The sequence below is a fragment of the Silurus meridionalis genome, chromosome 19, assembly GCF_014805685.1.
Source record: "Silurus meridionalis isolate SWU-2019-XX chromosome 19, ASM1480568v1, whole genome shotgun sequence".
NCBI lineage: Eukaryota > Metazoa > Chordata > Actinopteri > Siluriformes > Siluridae > Silurus > Silurus meridionalis.
The window spans coordinates 9,087,883-9,103,712 of record NC_060902.1 but is presented as its reverse complement, the minus strand read 5'-3'; the positions used below and the strand labels follow the sequence as shown (position 1 = coordinate 9,103,712).

The 15,830-nt window shown below is 36.9% G+C and overlaps 1 protein-coding gene and 1 long non-coding RNA gene across 2 annotated transcripts; both read right to left on the bottom strand.

Annotated features, from left to right (window-relative positions):
• Positions 1–575: 575 nt before the first annotated feature.
• Positions 576–10,210, bottom strand: wnt7aa (wingless-type MMTV integration site family, member 7Aa). The gene is made up of 4 exons (XM_046875069.1): positions 9,567–10,210; positions 8,725–8,951; positions 4,620–4,891; positions 576–1,806 (listed from the first exon to the last, which is right to left on the bottom strand). The coding sequence occupies exons 1-4, from the start codon at positions 9,635–9,637 to the stop codon at positions 1,327–1,329; spliced, it is 1,050 nt and encodes a 349-aa protein (XP_046731025.1). The 5' UTR covers positions 9,638–10,210; the 3' UTR covers positions 576–1,326.
• A 1,042-nt stretch (positions 10,211–11,252) lies between these two features.
• LOC124402222 lies at positions 11,253–14,546 on the bottom strand. Its single transcript, XR_006928676.1, has 3 exons — positions 14,473–14,546; positions 14,197–14,359; positions 11,253–12,131 (listed from the first exon to the last, which is right to left on the bottom strand). It is a non-coding gene; the product is annotated as an uncharacterized LOC124402222 (long non-coding RNA).
• Between the last annotated feature and the right edge of the window lie 1,284 nt (positions 14,547–15,830).

Sequence of the window (15,830 nt, the reverse complement as noted above, 5' to 3'; positions counted from 1 at the left end):
AGTTTCAACAGAAATTATACAGATTCCAAGATGAGGCCTTGGGGGGGAACTAGCAGCAAAATTTGAAAGACATAATAAAGACATAACATATAATTTAGTATACATATATATAGCAAGAACAGTTTCAGTGACCTCAGCATTCCGTATCAGTAGCAAGTGGAGGCATCTCCTGGGTGTAAGCTATCCTGTTCCAAAATGAATTAATCGTTATCTTGGCTTCTCTGCCAACTAAACAGACAAGAGCCAAGGGAGAAATGTGTGTGAGCTCATGGGAAGGCTATGTGTCAGGTAGCATGTACAGGTTCTTCATCAAATTATTTCAGCTCAATATTATTTATATTTGTGAAAAAAATGGTTAGGCACTGTTTAGCACGCATTGTTCAAAAATGTTTCTGAGAGTTAACAGTATTGAAATACTTAATTCATTTTAGGAGAAGTTAGCTTTCAAGTGAGATGCACATTTCCAGTGTAAATTGCTATATATATATATATATATATATATATATATATATATATATATATATATATATATATATATATATATATATATATATATATATATACATATATATATATACAGTATATGGAATGTATTGAATGGAATTGTACTATAAACATACAAATATTTTAGCACAGGTAATATCACTAGCAACATGATGCTCACATTGGGTACTGTAAAAAATGACAGTTGAGAACAAAGTGGGATCAAAGTGTAAAAGCTGGTTAAGTTGCTTCTACCACAGTAACACATTGTTACACAGTAAAAAAAAAGACATAAAAATCACATGAAAATCAGTAGTTTTATTATTAAATAAATTAATATTAGCTTTTCTTTCTCTAAATAAAATGTTAAATATCATTCTTATCATGTCCGTATACAGTATGCTTTCATGATGTCCAGCAAAATCAAAAATCCAGTTTAATGTAAGCTCACTGAAAAGTTTTTTCCAGTTTTTCCAACCTGTAGAACAGAATAGTCAAAGACACCATTCATATATTCCTTCTATCCTGGGCTTCAGGAGCATTTTACTCCACTGTTTAGAAAGCTCTAGGCATCCACTGGTACCAACCATCAAATCATTCCACTGAGCTTTGAAACAAAGCGGAATAAGTCACCCACACATCCTCTCCTCCAGGTGAATAATATGATCATGTTGACCATAGAGACCCCTTGGAGCCCCTTGTTCCAAAGTTTATCCATTCTAAATACTCTGGATCCATATCACCCTACACAGGAAGCCTCTAACTGCAATTAGAGGTATTCATAGACGTTTAGTAATTCATGTTCACATGCCCTCTGTTACATACAGATAAATAAGCAATGTTTTATTTGCATGTGTATACCTCTGTCCTTTCACTGCATGTGTTGCATTTGACATAACAGCACCACAGGAACTTGCAGTTGCATTGCCATACACGTGAGTATTGGTGTGTATTATAGCCTCGTCCACAGCACATCAAGTCGCAGCTGTTGGCCTGCAGTGCTGTTTTATTGCAGATCCTGCCCTGAGTGCCCACACTGCCTGTCACTGGGTCTGGCTCACAGTAATTGGGCGACTTCTCAATGTACACCAAGTCAGTGTCCATAGGCTTGCGGTACGAATAGGGCTTTTTGATCTTCAGGAATGTGGGTTGTTTATTTCGGCTAGCTCGAACCGGCTCCACGTGCACGGCTTGATAGTACTTATCCTTGAGGATGTAGCCAAGCTGACGGAACTTGGGAAGTGTTGTCCAGCAAGTCTTGGTTGTACATGAGCCAGAAACTCCATGACACTTGCACTCTAAGCGCATGTTCTTTTCTAGGATCTGGAGTGAAAAAACAAAGATTGTTCAGTACCCTGAGGGATTTTACAGGACCCTGAGTTTTTATTCAGAGGTCTATAATTTTAGTCTAAGATAATTATGAGAGTAAGTGCTTTGATGATTCATAGACTGATCCGGTTAGTCTATCTGGTGACAGATTGATGCCTGAAGTGATTTAATACAAACATTACAATTTCCTAAGCTGAGGTTTTAGCAGAGGTTTTAAAACTTTATCAAAAATAATTTTAAGAATGTCCAAATGCAACTTTTTCTCATTTTCTCTCTTTTAAAGATTTCTTATATTTTAGTAAAAATCTTTAAACTGAAACAAGAAAGATTGTTGAATTTCTTACATGTAGCATTTGTGCCTACAGTGATGGTTTTAGAGCATATTTCTGGAATAGTTAAACAGGTTGAGACAAAGGTTTTTTTTTTAAACATTCCAATTCAAGAATGCGAGGATTGTTAAACTTGCTGTGCCAGAGCCTGATCCACCTCATGCCTGCCCGCCTGCACAGCAAGGCTGGAAAACAGCCTGTGTGTCGACAGGTTCCCTCTGTCGAATTTTAACAAGTCTTTTCATTTGTGTACAAAACATCTGACACAAATTGTTTCACCGAGCTAAGTAGGAGATGTCGTCTGTAAAATCTCTCTCTTGTATAAGCAGTAGGGGGGAATCAGGGGTGCATATGATATAAACACTGCCTGAACGACAATCTGTAACTTCTACAACTGTCTGCCTGTGTGTAGTGTACACAGATAAAGCTCAAGAGTCAAGTTTCAGGTTTGCCTGGGAGTTTCACTTCATTCTGACTAGCCTTGTATCCTGAGCCCAACAGGTGAGTTTAACAGGTGAGGGTGGGGAGCAAGGAATAACAATATGTCTTTTTTATTTCTTGATGTACAATCATGTGCTGAAACATAGTAATGGGTTTCACTTCAACTGCAAATGAGGATTACAAATCCAAAAAAAGATAACTTGCTGAAAGAAATATGTGTGTAAAAGAGAGCCTGTTTAGTTATGAAAGAATCTGTTAATGATTGGCATCAGTGAATAGCTTTTTCAAGGCAGTGTAGTCTTTGGTGTGGTTAGCAAATGCTACCCCTCTCGTTCCTCTATGTAATGATGCTGTTTTCCCATTTCTGGCAAAAGCCTCCCCTAGCGTTTTAATTATTATTCCATTCTCAATGCCTGTCTACCTCATAGACTTTGTGGAGTCTTCCTGACAATTGTCTGCGCTTTGGGATGTGTATCAGGCTTAGTGTGGTCGTGCTGCTGATTCCTGATAAACATCCCACTCAAAAAGTTTATTGAAGTGAAATCACTGTGTCTTTGAGAAGCTGAGATCTTTTTAACAACAATGTGAAGTGTCTTTCCCAAGACTACAATAAGAAGATACCATCTTTAGCATGGCATGATGACTGTTCTTAAATCATATTCATACTGTCACCATCATTTTGAAAATGAATTCCCATTGTTTTTTTAATACAATTTTATGTCAGTATCAAATTCGAGAAATCAGCAAAAGAGATTACCAAAGACATTTTATTAATAAAGGACAAAGTACATTGGAGAAGGTTATGACCTCATCCTGCCTTGATGATCTGTCCAGAGTGCTGAAACAGTCCACACTCAAACTCTTTACAAATATATTAACAAAGTTGTTATAACAACATTATTGCAGGGAAGATAAAGGAATCTGTTTGTTGTATTTCATGTATTTCCACTTAGTTATAGTTTAGTCTGAACTTTTAGTTATCAATCATGTGACTATTTCAGTAAGACATTATGCTTAGTCCAATGATTCATATACATTAAAAAAAAATACCCTATTAAAGTCTTTTGTAACTTTTAGTAACATTGCTTTGTATGTGAAGACCACAAAAAATGCCTCAGATAAAAGCTTAGTTTCATCTCTTGGAACACAAGTGAGGAGATTAAGTGATTATTCACATTAAAGTGCATCACTGCTTTTCCAATTGAAAGCCATTGCTTCTTTTCTTTATAAAAAAAAGCTTTATATTCTGACTGTCACCAGATTTTTTTTTTTTTATGTTTATTATTATACATGCTGGGAATACTAAATACAGCAGCTAATGGTGCTGTAAAATCAGCAAAAATAAATGCATATTTATGTATGCACATGTTAGACAGACCTTCAGTTAATGATAACACTTTTTTTAAAACAATTTTAATAATGCTTATTTTTAAGCATTACATAGTATTCAAATAATTGGAACTTCTACATTTAAATTCAAGATTTAAGATTAGCATTTAGTGAGGTTTTCCCTGGTGCAAATAAGCATCCCAGGCAACTTCAGAAATGTCTTACAAGGTTGAAGTCACTTGCAGAGGAATTCTGAACCACCATTGCAGATTTGTCATTATATATCATTATATTCTTCCTGTAGGTGCGCACTGGCTTTTAACAGGGTTTTAATCAGGAGACTGATGTGGCCATTGCACATCATTCATTAGGAGTTTATGCAACTATTTCTGTATTTCCTTTATTTAAAATAATATATTTTTACATTAAAATTAAAATTAAAATTTCAAATAGTTTTGATTATTTTGAGCGGTGTCAATGATTCTGGGGTGATATATTAACTGCTGGATACATTTGATATGATAACATTTTGTGAAAGTCATGATCAGTGTTTTTTCATCCTTATGTATGCAACAATAAAGTTAATATTGCCAGATGTTTGAAAATGTATTAAACAATATTTATGGTAGTATATTGATATCACTATTTGACCTTTATTTATACATAATTTTAAACCAGAGTGCATGCTATTTATACTATTATACATACCTTACGCCCCACTTCATTGTTATGGAGGTTCATGAGAGTCCTGGCATTTTGTTTTATTTCCCGTGCATCCACAAACATCTTGGAAAAGCTCAGGCCATAGCGGATGTCAGCTGAGCAGCCACCCCACTTCCAGCCCTCTTCCTGGTTGTAGAAACCTTGCTTTTCTTTATCGCAACCACAGCCATTCAGGGTTCCCTGGGTGCAGGCGGCAGTAATAGCATGGGCAACCCCAGCAGCAATAATAGCATAGGTGAAAGCTGCCTCTTTGCTCCCTGCAAAAAGAGAACATTTACAAATAAGAATCACCGCCAATAGGATCTGCAGTGTCAGGCCAGATCAAGCCTATGCACATGTTTGAAATAGTTCAACCTTCAACAGTAATATGTACAGGTTTTGCCAAGTCCTACTTATCTATCATTCTGTCTTTGCACTTCTACTTCATTAAATGGGGTGGGTGCTCTGGACTAATATCAGACGTGCTGAAAATGACTAATATGTGGATGACACATAACTTGTGATTATGCAAGTTAACAATTGTATTATAACGAATGGTAGGCAACACAGGCAATTCAGGGTTTTATTTGACATGGAATAATTGTCCTTCTGTTGTCAGGGTGAAAAAAAAAAACATTAAGACTAATAACTGTATGATTGTGCTGTGATGACCACTCCAGTAAAGGAAGGAATAGCCTGCCTTTTTCATGAACAGGGTTTATTTAAGAGACAATAGAGTAGTAGAGATTGGGGGCACACAGTACGTTTGGACTCTTTCCCAGCTTCCGTCAGAAAAAGGGATCCACCCAGCGGAGGTGAGTCCCCCAGGCATGCAGAATCTTTTCTGGCAAGAAGACTCAGATAATTGATTGCCACTGCTAAGCAGGGCACTTCCAGGTTAAGAGTATTATTCACTTATGAAGCCACAGAAATGTAACAAAGAACTTTGAAAAGGCACAAATCAAAGCACTATTAGGTATGTGTTGCAATACACCATGACTAGTTGTTTTGACTTAAACGCTTAAAGAATTCTCTTAAACCTTTCATTTAATTTCTTAAGACTGGCTAACAATGCGTCTAACAGGAAGACTGACATGTGACCTATGAGCCAACCTCCACTCATCATGGTGAATTCCAACAGTCTCTTTCAGGGTTGTGTTCATTCGAATCAATGGAAGTTTGCAGTGACAGTCTTTTTTTGTTATGCATAACAGTAACTTAAATTAAAGTCTTAAAGTTTCATTATGACATTATGACTGAGTTTAAAATTTTCCAGGTCTGTTCTAGAAGCAGAAGAAATTCAGATACAGTTTCAGTTTAAACATGACTATACACAACAATAAGATTCTTGAGAAATTCATAAGCAAATAACCACTTGCCATTCTTTTAAGATCTATCGATCAGTACTGAGTTACCTGAAACGTACAAATCATCATTTGGATTAATGAATCATCAACTGTTGACTCTTCTAGAAATCATTTACACACCTTTAGCGAAGAAATCTGTTCCCTTCAAGTAGGCTGAATGTTTAAAAATGTCTCACATTTTATATTCTGTACTAGTAAGCATACCTTATTGATATGAAATTTTTTATATTTATTTTATATAAGTTACTGTCGGCCAATAACAGTCTCATTCGGCTACGAATGAGTGCAGAACATTCTCAGTACTTTCTCAGGGCCTCCAGACTAACACTTACATTGGTATGTGTTGACCTGCAGTTGATAAACATCTTGGAGCAGTGCCCAAGCAATTTAAGAAAGACTTGTTTGGAGCATCAATTATATGGAGATTTTTATGAGTTGCTTGGGCTTAATGCCAAGAGAAAAAGAGACGAATTCAATAGAAAGATTAGCACATACTGAAGATTTCACAAAAGCAAAGTTCTTAAACCACTTGTCCATGGTGAAATAGTCTTTTTTATTAAGTATATTACTTGGGCTGTGTTTACTTAAATCACGATAATCTGCACACAAACTCAACTGATAAGAAAGCCATAAAACATGTGTGTTATGACATGGGTTTCGTTTCATTACAGCAGTCTGAATCAGTGGCTCAGAATGATCCTGTGTGAGATGTCTCTTGCCAAAACTGTAAATGCAAGAGGTTAATTTCTAAACCTCACACAATGTACTTGTCTGGGCTTGAGACAATGCTGGTGGGGGAAAACTATTTTTCAAACATGCCGGAGGGTACTTAAGTGTGAGAAAGGGGGATGGTGAGGGTTCCACTTGAAAAACACAAGATAAAACAAATATAAATTATGCAGTTATGTGTTCCAGAAATCTGCTCTATTCCCATCGGTATGTTTGGTAACGGGACCCCTTTTGAAAATGTAAAGTAATCAAGTTTTATAAAGTAATGCTGTGACACACTCATAAAAGTGGAATCCTCCATTTTGATGCCAAGACCAGAGCATATGGTACCAGGCCCTGAACATGAGCAAGCATTACTTCACCTCCTTCTGAACTGTCTTATGAGGATTAACCACTGCTCTACATCTATTGGAGTTTGGCTACTGCAAGTGCTGCTGCAGGCCTGGCCACTAAAACCAGTCTTCTTAGAACATTTTCCCTTTTTCTTTTATCTTGACTATTGACATGTTGAACAAAATAGGTGTGGGCAAACTTAACAACTGGGAATACAGCCACTATTGAAATTAAGATAATGCCTGGTCACTCTGTATCATTTATAGCCAAAAATGGTGCTCAGATAAAGCAAATCCATGCCTCCTATATCAAATGATATAATCAGCAACCAAAACAAAGAACCTGTCAGCCATGAAAGTGTGCTGCTCAAGATTGAGAAGGATTGAGGGAAATTTTTGGGTAATGCATGAGCTTGCAGCAAACCTATCTTTTTTTCTTCACTTTTTTCTCAAGTCACTCATCTTTGATGCCAAGGGAAGAAATACAGCTTCACCTTCAGCGATGGATACAAGTCTCTACACATCAATGCAAAGTCTCAACAACCCAATTTTAATGCTGCAGAGCGAGAGGAAATAGAAGAAATTACATTAAATGTGATCTCTGGATTTATTTCCAGGGTAGGTCAGACATTTGAGCATCAGGATTCCCTACGGCCATTTTTAACAGACAAATGGCCCAATAATCTGCCTCCTTTTTCCCACCAGCAAAAAAAAGGGTATGACACTAAAGCAATGTCCTTCACATAACCATTCATCAAGTGTCAGAGGTTCAATAGCACTAAAGAAGCCCTAAATAGGCTTGGGTTTGCCCCTAGAAAATATATTGTGTTACGCCAAGATAAAAAAAACTTTCTACCGGCTAGTTTTGTTTTGTTTATCTATGCTGACATATGATTAAATTTCCTTATATTCCTCAATACTGTACTTTTTGTCTGTTCGTTTACACTTTGTAACTTATACCCGTGGAAAAAGTGAAAACCCAACCAGCAAATCATTAAAATCTACAGATAAGGCAGGATGACTTGAAAAAGACTTCTGTTGAGAAGCAGGGTCGTTAGAGAAGCAGTAAATTCACCCACGTTGATACTTGCTGTGTGAATGGAATGGAAGCATGTTTGACATAACATTACAGGAGGGCACTAAATACAAAATGCTACAAGCAAATCCACAGAAATGCACCCACTGACAAACCACTTCCAGTTAAACAGTGTTATTTGGAAAGCTAAATGAGGAAAATTCTACGCTAGTAATTCATTAAGAACTAAATAAATGTTATGTTTTCCTTTTAGAGTTCTGAACTACTGAAAACAGTTTAGAGAGCGTAGAAAAAATCCCATAATCTTTATCTCTTAAAGTGTATAAGAATTTATGTGCAGAATTTAAAATGGGTGCAGTGTTACAAAAAGGAAAGTTTATAAACAGGCCTTTGAGATCACTGAAACACAATGAGTTGCAAGCTGATTCATCACTGCATTTAATGAACTGAAACGCTGCAATTCTTGATAGTAACTATTAATTTCCTATTTTATTTATTACGTCATCTCTTAAACTTAATTGACACAACTTTGAGATGAAATGTGTTAATCCTAGCTCTGTGCTCAGAATCCTGCACGACAATTGCTTAGAGATATAGGATATTTCTTCTACTTTTTTACGGATTCAGTAAATGGCTGTTTAACATACCCACTTTCAATTCTTTTCCAAAGACGGTCCTCTCTCCGAGAGCAGAGCAGTTCCAGCGACCATGGCGGAACTGGAATTGACACTCGTTGATGCCCATCTGAGCTCCTTCTCCGATCACAATGATCGCGTCCGGTCGGCTCTGACAGATCGTCCGCTGACGGGGGGCAAGACCTGGGATTTTATTGCAGATGATGCTCGCTCCCAGCGCCACCACGGAGGAGAACCCGCTGTGAGGGTACAAAAGAATGAATCAGTTCAACAAATAAAGGCGCGCTATCAAGTCATGTCTAATGAAATACCACGCCAATTGTTGGACTTGTCTAGCTTTGTCTCATTTTTTGGACGCACTCGCCAGTGCAAAGTGCAAACCGGGACATTTAGAAAAGACCATCAAGGATGCGTTCGATGTGTTGCGTGATTCTGTTTCCCTCCTGGGTGAGGTTCTTTCACTAATAATAACACTAAGAGAATTAGTGCAGCATGGGCGCAACGTGGAATCTGAAGTATGCATCATGGATTTAGATGTTTATTATCAGTCAGTGTTATTACCTAAATAACTCACGAGTAATAATCGGTGGTGTAAAACACGCCAAGAAATCACATCAAGACACATAGTCTATAAATACTTTAATATTACTCGGATAGGGAGATTTAATTTAGTCTACAATGAACCGTGAGATCGAACCAATCCATCAGAAACAAATTAAAGCACAGAAGTTCACCGTTTTGTCATTCGGCTTCATTGCAATGAATGTGTATTTAATAAATTGTGCTTATTTTGGATTTAACTAAACAAACGCAAGTAAAAGTATATCCAGGTGCGCTGTAAACGTGTTACTTACCCGATTTTCAGATAAATAATCCCCAGACAGAGGAAAATGTGAAAAATCCAGCGGCGCGTTTTCCTGCTCATTGTGCCCTTTGCTTTAGTTAGGTACTGACTCCGTGTGTGTGTGTGTGTGTGTGTGTGTGCGCGCGCTCGCGTGTGTGTAAGGTCCCTTGCTTTAGCGGGGATGCAGTGCTCCGTCGCGCACCTGAGCTGAGATCCTTCTGATCTCCGAAAACTACTTCAGAAAAAAAAAGAAAAAAGTTGAAAATAATTACACTAAATCATTTCTCGGAGTTGTTTCCGGAGGTCCTTCGATCACGTAAGGCATGTCAAGACGGGATTTACACAGAGCTCATCTCCAGAGGAACTGCTTTATCCGCTGCGTTCCGGTACGCAAAGCGCCGCGAGGCTGAAACGCTTGGGTTTTGCTCAACTGCCTGGGAATGTGGAGCTCCGTCCCGAGTGAGCTTCCGCGGAACTGCCCTTACCTGGCGCTGTGTTCGGGACGCAGTCTAATTTAGCTGTCATTTACAAGCATCGATTTTAGCAGGTGCGGAAACGCGTGAATTGGTCGGAGATTTCTTTTTCCAGTGTGCGGTGTTTGCCTCGCCTAATGGGGGGTTAATCCGAGCAGTAGCTCGAGCTTCTTTAACAGAGCTTTTTATCTCTTTTGACTGCACCCGTTCGCTCCTCCCATGAGAGAGGGTTTTGATTCTCTCCTCGGTGCCCCTCTGCACCCCCTGCACCACTCATCCTTTTATTAAAGATGCTTCTTTAGCCTAAGTAAAGGCCCTAAAGGAAAATCATACTATTCTAAAACTTTTACAAAAATAGTTGAATTAAAAAAAATAAAACATCATAAGCATTATAGTTCAGAATGTATTTTTAATCACTTTAGTGAGTAGTTTTAATCATTTCTAATAAAGTGCTGAAATGTCAGGCGCATCATTAGGGATTAAACTATTGAGGGATTTCTTGTGACAACTTTCTGCCCATCCAACTATACCTTATTATCAATTTAACACAATTTAGTTTCAAATAAATGATTTTCATTTTATTTTACTTTTCAATGCACCAACCGTGCAGTGAAAAATATTCTCATTCTACCTTTTGCATATGACGATCAAGTTCTCGTTTCTTGCCAAACGCAACACAAATGAAGAGCACTGGATGTGAAAAGGAGCTTTCTGCACTAAATGCCGGTAACATGACTGCTTTCACACTAACAGTACTTTGTCAGCACAACGATTTAAGGTGTTGAAATTTTAGATTTTTATCTGCAACTCATCATCTGGCTCATTTTTATTTAAGCTTCTGTCTAGATAAAATGACTCGACATCTGTAAATGTGGTGGTGGAGACACCAATTACTTTTCTTCTCTTAAATGTGTAATTGTAAATAAACCAATATTTGTTAGGGGAAAATCCAAGTAACCCAAAGGATCTCACGGGTGAAATCTCATATTTGTGGTAATAAACATTATCAGTATCACAGGTCACGTCGCTTGGTTTATAAATATTTTTCCACAAGAAACAAGCGTGACAAATGATGACACGGGACACTCAAACACTAACTAGTGCATTACAATATTGTATAAATTAAATATTTAAATGACAAACTGGTTCTGTCGATAGGATTAAAAATTAAAGAGCGCCATCTCTCGGTTGAAAGCTGGAAACGAAAGAAATGCACTAGCGAGTACATCATAATTACAAAATCATTTAATCATATACACATTGGCTATAACAGAGCAAGATAAAACAGGTGGATTTCTAAACACTACAGCAGCAACACTGCACTAATATTTTTAAACACGTTCTGAAATCTTAAGAAAAAAAAAAAGAAGCTACCTATTGTACATTACAGATTTATCTTTTAAAAAGGAATTACATATTTACACCATTATCTGAGAAATGTTTGTTATATTTGTGTGCTCCGATTATTTTTTATTAAAGCATGATTCACCAAAAACAAATTTAATAAAATGAATGAAAACATTACAGGTTCTTATTACTGTGTGACTGATTTATTAAATAATTCACAAATGCTAGCACTTACATAATCACAATAATAGAATTCTCTCTTAAAAAGACATTTAGGACTTGGTATTAAACAATTTTAAGATATAGTGTGACTGTAACTCTGCCCCTCAGGGAAGGCAATAGATTGTATAGTTATCTTCCAGACAGGATAAAATCACTATCCCACAACTATACAAACTACTACCTCACACTGTGGAAGCAGAATCTTTTAACATACAAGAACATCACAATCCAAGTTTGTCAGTGAATTAGGACTTATTTAGCCCTATTATCTTATGATACTGCATATTCCAAACAGCCCCAACACGTGCTGGTAGACATTGAAGCTGCTTTCTTTTCACTCTGAGAAAGACAGTAGGCTGTATAGTTATCTCCCAGTGTGGGTGTCACCCTAAAACTACACAACCTACTACCTCATCCCACAGTGCAAACACCATCTTCGCAATGCATTCATTCATTCAGGAGAAGCGTTGACACTCATCCTGCATCCTTCACCACAGCATCTTTTCTGTACATGGATATCCAAAAGACTGTACCTAGAGAAGACAGAAGGAAAAGCAATTAAAAGTTGTTTGATTTATAGATCCCACAATAAGGAATATACTAGCTATGCAGGCTCTATTAGCCAAGAAAATGTTTATCTTCTTTGAAAACAAAGGGGAGAAACAAAAATAAATAAATACAATTAAAAAAAGATAAAAACAATAAAATAAGGCAAAACTAAGCAGACACCCCAATGTTTTATCCACAGGTTTGCATGATCTAATCCAGCCTGAGTGATTAACAAAACATAGAATCTGGCAAAGACTGCTTTCTTAGACTGACAAATTACAAATTAAATGTTTAGGTTAATTGCTGATTCTTCCCACTTTTTCTATTTGTGATGTATTAGTGAATATGCATCAATATTTGATAGGCATGTCCTTGTTAAACACAATCATTTTAAATCTTTTGGGTTTTTTTAATAATCATTCAAATAAAAAAAAACTTCAAATACAGAATGCAAAAGAGTCACTAACAGTAGTTTCTTTGTTAAAAAAAAGTAATGCTTGCTGGAAAAAAAAGCCAGAATTAACCACGAATGTGACTTTGGCTATTACACTGTTGTATAATATAAAACAATTAATTCACCAAGGATGAAATCCAAAGATTTTCTGTTCAGAAATCTCTCCATAAATATTAAAGCACTAGCCTTAGTAACCAATAAATGACATCACTTGGCACAGAGGAAAGCTAGTTGCCACGGTAAGATGTGTCCAACTCCTGGCTGTCCTGAATCTCCTCTGTTCTTGCAGGGTATTCATCTTTAAAAGGCCAACGAAAGGCCACTGATCCGAAGTCTTTCTAAAAAAGCTTGCCAAAAAGAGACCTGCTGATGCATCCAATGCCTCAGAGTGCATCACTGGATTAGTTCACTGCCCTTTTCTTCCTTAATAAAAGTGATGCATTGTTTAACTGACGTCACCATTTCAAGAGAAATTTCGATTTTACCTCTTTTCCTATTGATTGAATCAAGCCATTGAAAACAGATTGTACCTTTCAAAGTAATGCATATTGAATATATTCCACAAGAAGAAAACAGCTGCGGTTTTTTCAGTCATTTAGAAAACTACAAAATTGTTAAATATTCTTAAAGGATATTCTCGGACCACCAATCTGATGTATGAGCAATCATCTTATAAAGCTGATCATAAAACATGTTAGTGTAGAAATTTGGGGAAATATATAATAGTGAGTCCTTTCTTTTTCTTGGACAGACAAATAGATGGTTTCTAAAACAGTTTCCTTTTTACAAATATTTTCTAACACTCTTCAGGTTGGACTGCATTAAAAGTTGCATATTTTATACATTAGGAAAAAATAAACTTCAGAAAAAAAAATCTAATAAGCAGCAATTCCTAGAAGCTGGGAGACAAAAGTTAATTCAACTACATCCAGGTAGGAAGTTAAAATTAGAAGCAGCAGTAAAAGCAGTGTGTGTGTGTGTGTGTGTGTGTGTGTGGTTATCTGTATAATTCCCACTTTTCTTTTAGCTGCTCTAACAAGCTGAGGACTCGTTACACGTAACCATATCACACAAACAGAATCTTTAATTTTCAGTTATATCACGTTTCATTAATGTGAAAAAGTCGCGTCACGTCTTGTGAACACGCAAACAGAAACGAGGTCATTCTGGCGGGTGAAAGTCTCCCAACTCCGTGACTCAAAATTCCCTCCTCGCCTGAGAAGAAAAAAATGGCGGTTTGCAAATGTATGCCGTGCAGTTAGCGAGCTGGAAAAACGTGAACAATCCTAAATCCATTAGCTGTCGTTTAGGACACAACAACGTATTACTAACCGAAACATCTGGCTAAAATGAGTTACATGAATTAATCCAGAACACGAAGCTGAGAGGATCGTGTAAGGAGGAAGTGTGTTACTACAGCCTCGCTAACAGCATCACATAAAACTCACACCCACGTTAGCACGCTAGCGAGTATCACCGAATCAAGTTAACGCAATGACTAGACACGCAGTCTACTTCTATTAAACTCACTCACGCGAACACGCACTTAATACACTACATTCGATAGATTTTATTTTGTTTCGCGTCACACATACCTCCAGCGAGACCATGCTCAGCCGCTGGCCGCAATGGAAGCAGGTTAGTGTCTGCTTTAGCATCGGCTAGCGAATGTAAAGCGATCTGATTGGTCCAACGCCGGAACTGTGACCCGGAAGTGTGGTGATTCTGTCTGATTTCCTTTATGCTCAGATCTTCTTACTGGGGAGTGATATCGGAGAAATTAATCGCTCTCTTATCTTGATAAATCATATAGTTTGGTTAATAATAATAAAAAAAGACGCAAAGCATTATTCTTTTTTTTTTCAACATACGAAATATCTACTGAAATCCATACTGACGCCATGTCCATTTTTCTTTCTGGGACACCATGAGGCACCAACATTCTAAGTTTCTTAACAGCAACAGTCTCAGGGAGGCAGTTCATGAGTGGGCCAGGAACATATTTTAACTTTATTTTACGTACCACCTCAAAACAGATTTATGGACGTCTATATACGCTATATAAATATGAGGCTCATTTTTCAAAAGTGTGCAGATATGTTTTATCGATATACAAGTAGATATTTATGAGACCCTTGAGTTTTTTTTCATTGACAGAATACAGACCCAAGTTGTTATTATTTGTAAAGATTCGATTCAACACATTAAATTCCAGCGACCAGTTAGTCTAATAATGTATAGACAGGACTGTGATTAAACGATATTGCAGTCAGCCGCTAGAGGGCGTAAACGACACGTTGGTTTTATTTTTAAAAGTAAAAGTCCACAACCTCAAGGCTCGTTCACATTTTGATAATGTGAGAAAACACAGAAGACAATGGATATTTTGAGACAAAACCTAATAGCAAGTTCTATAGTAAAACTATTAAAAGTATTTTTTTATACATTTTTTACAAAGGTAGATAATTTATGGACTTTGCTAAGCACCTGCTTTTTTATCACATTGGGATTTCATTTAAACCAGCTTTATCTTGTCCACATTGCTGGTTTATACCAATCCAGATTATAGTGTAATAAATATTTAGACATTTGTGTATTTACAAGACAACCCCCCGTAAAATAATGTGTTTTAAATGTGGTATCAAATGGTGAACCAACCAGAACAGAAAACAGCAATGAAAATTTCCAGAAAAAAATTCTGAAACCAAGATTAACCTCTACCATAGCAAAGGAAAGCCAAGGTGTGGAGAAAGAAAGGATTCACCAGAAATAGCAAGTAGAAATACAGATACTCATGTTCAAAAGATTCTGGTTACATTTTAAGTACTGACTACACTTTTACATTCAAATTAAAGTAAAGAAGTTTAACAGTAAAACACAAGCAGAGCAAAGATAATGACAATCAGGTGATCAGGAATGTCTCTGTTCTCAGTCATGTTTACATCGCTGACTCCCTCTGTCTCATCCACATTAGCCCCATACTTCTTGTTGCTTTCTGCCTTGCTCGTTGTTAGCTTAGTAAACTAGCCTAGGAAGCCAGGAAATTATACACCAGTGGTAGATTGAAAAAGCCGATCAATGACAAGAAATAGGTTGATGGGCTGAAAACAGCACGTAATGAGAAGAGAAAAAATTGATCAGTCACCAAATAGATTGTAAATAAAGTAACGAGTCTGGTTTAAAAATGTAACAAGAAGGAAGTACAGATATTTGTGTAAACATTTTAATG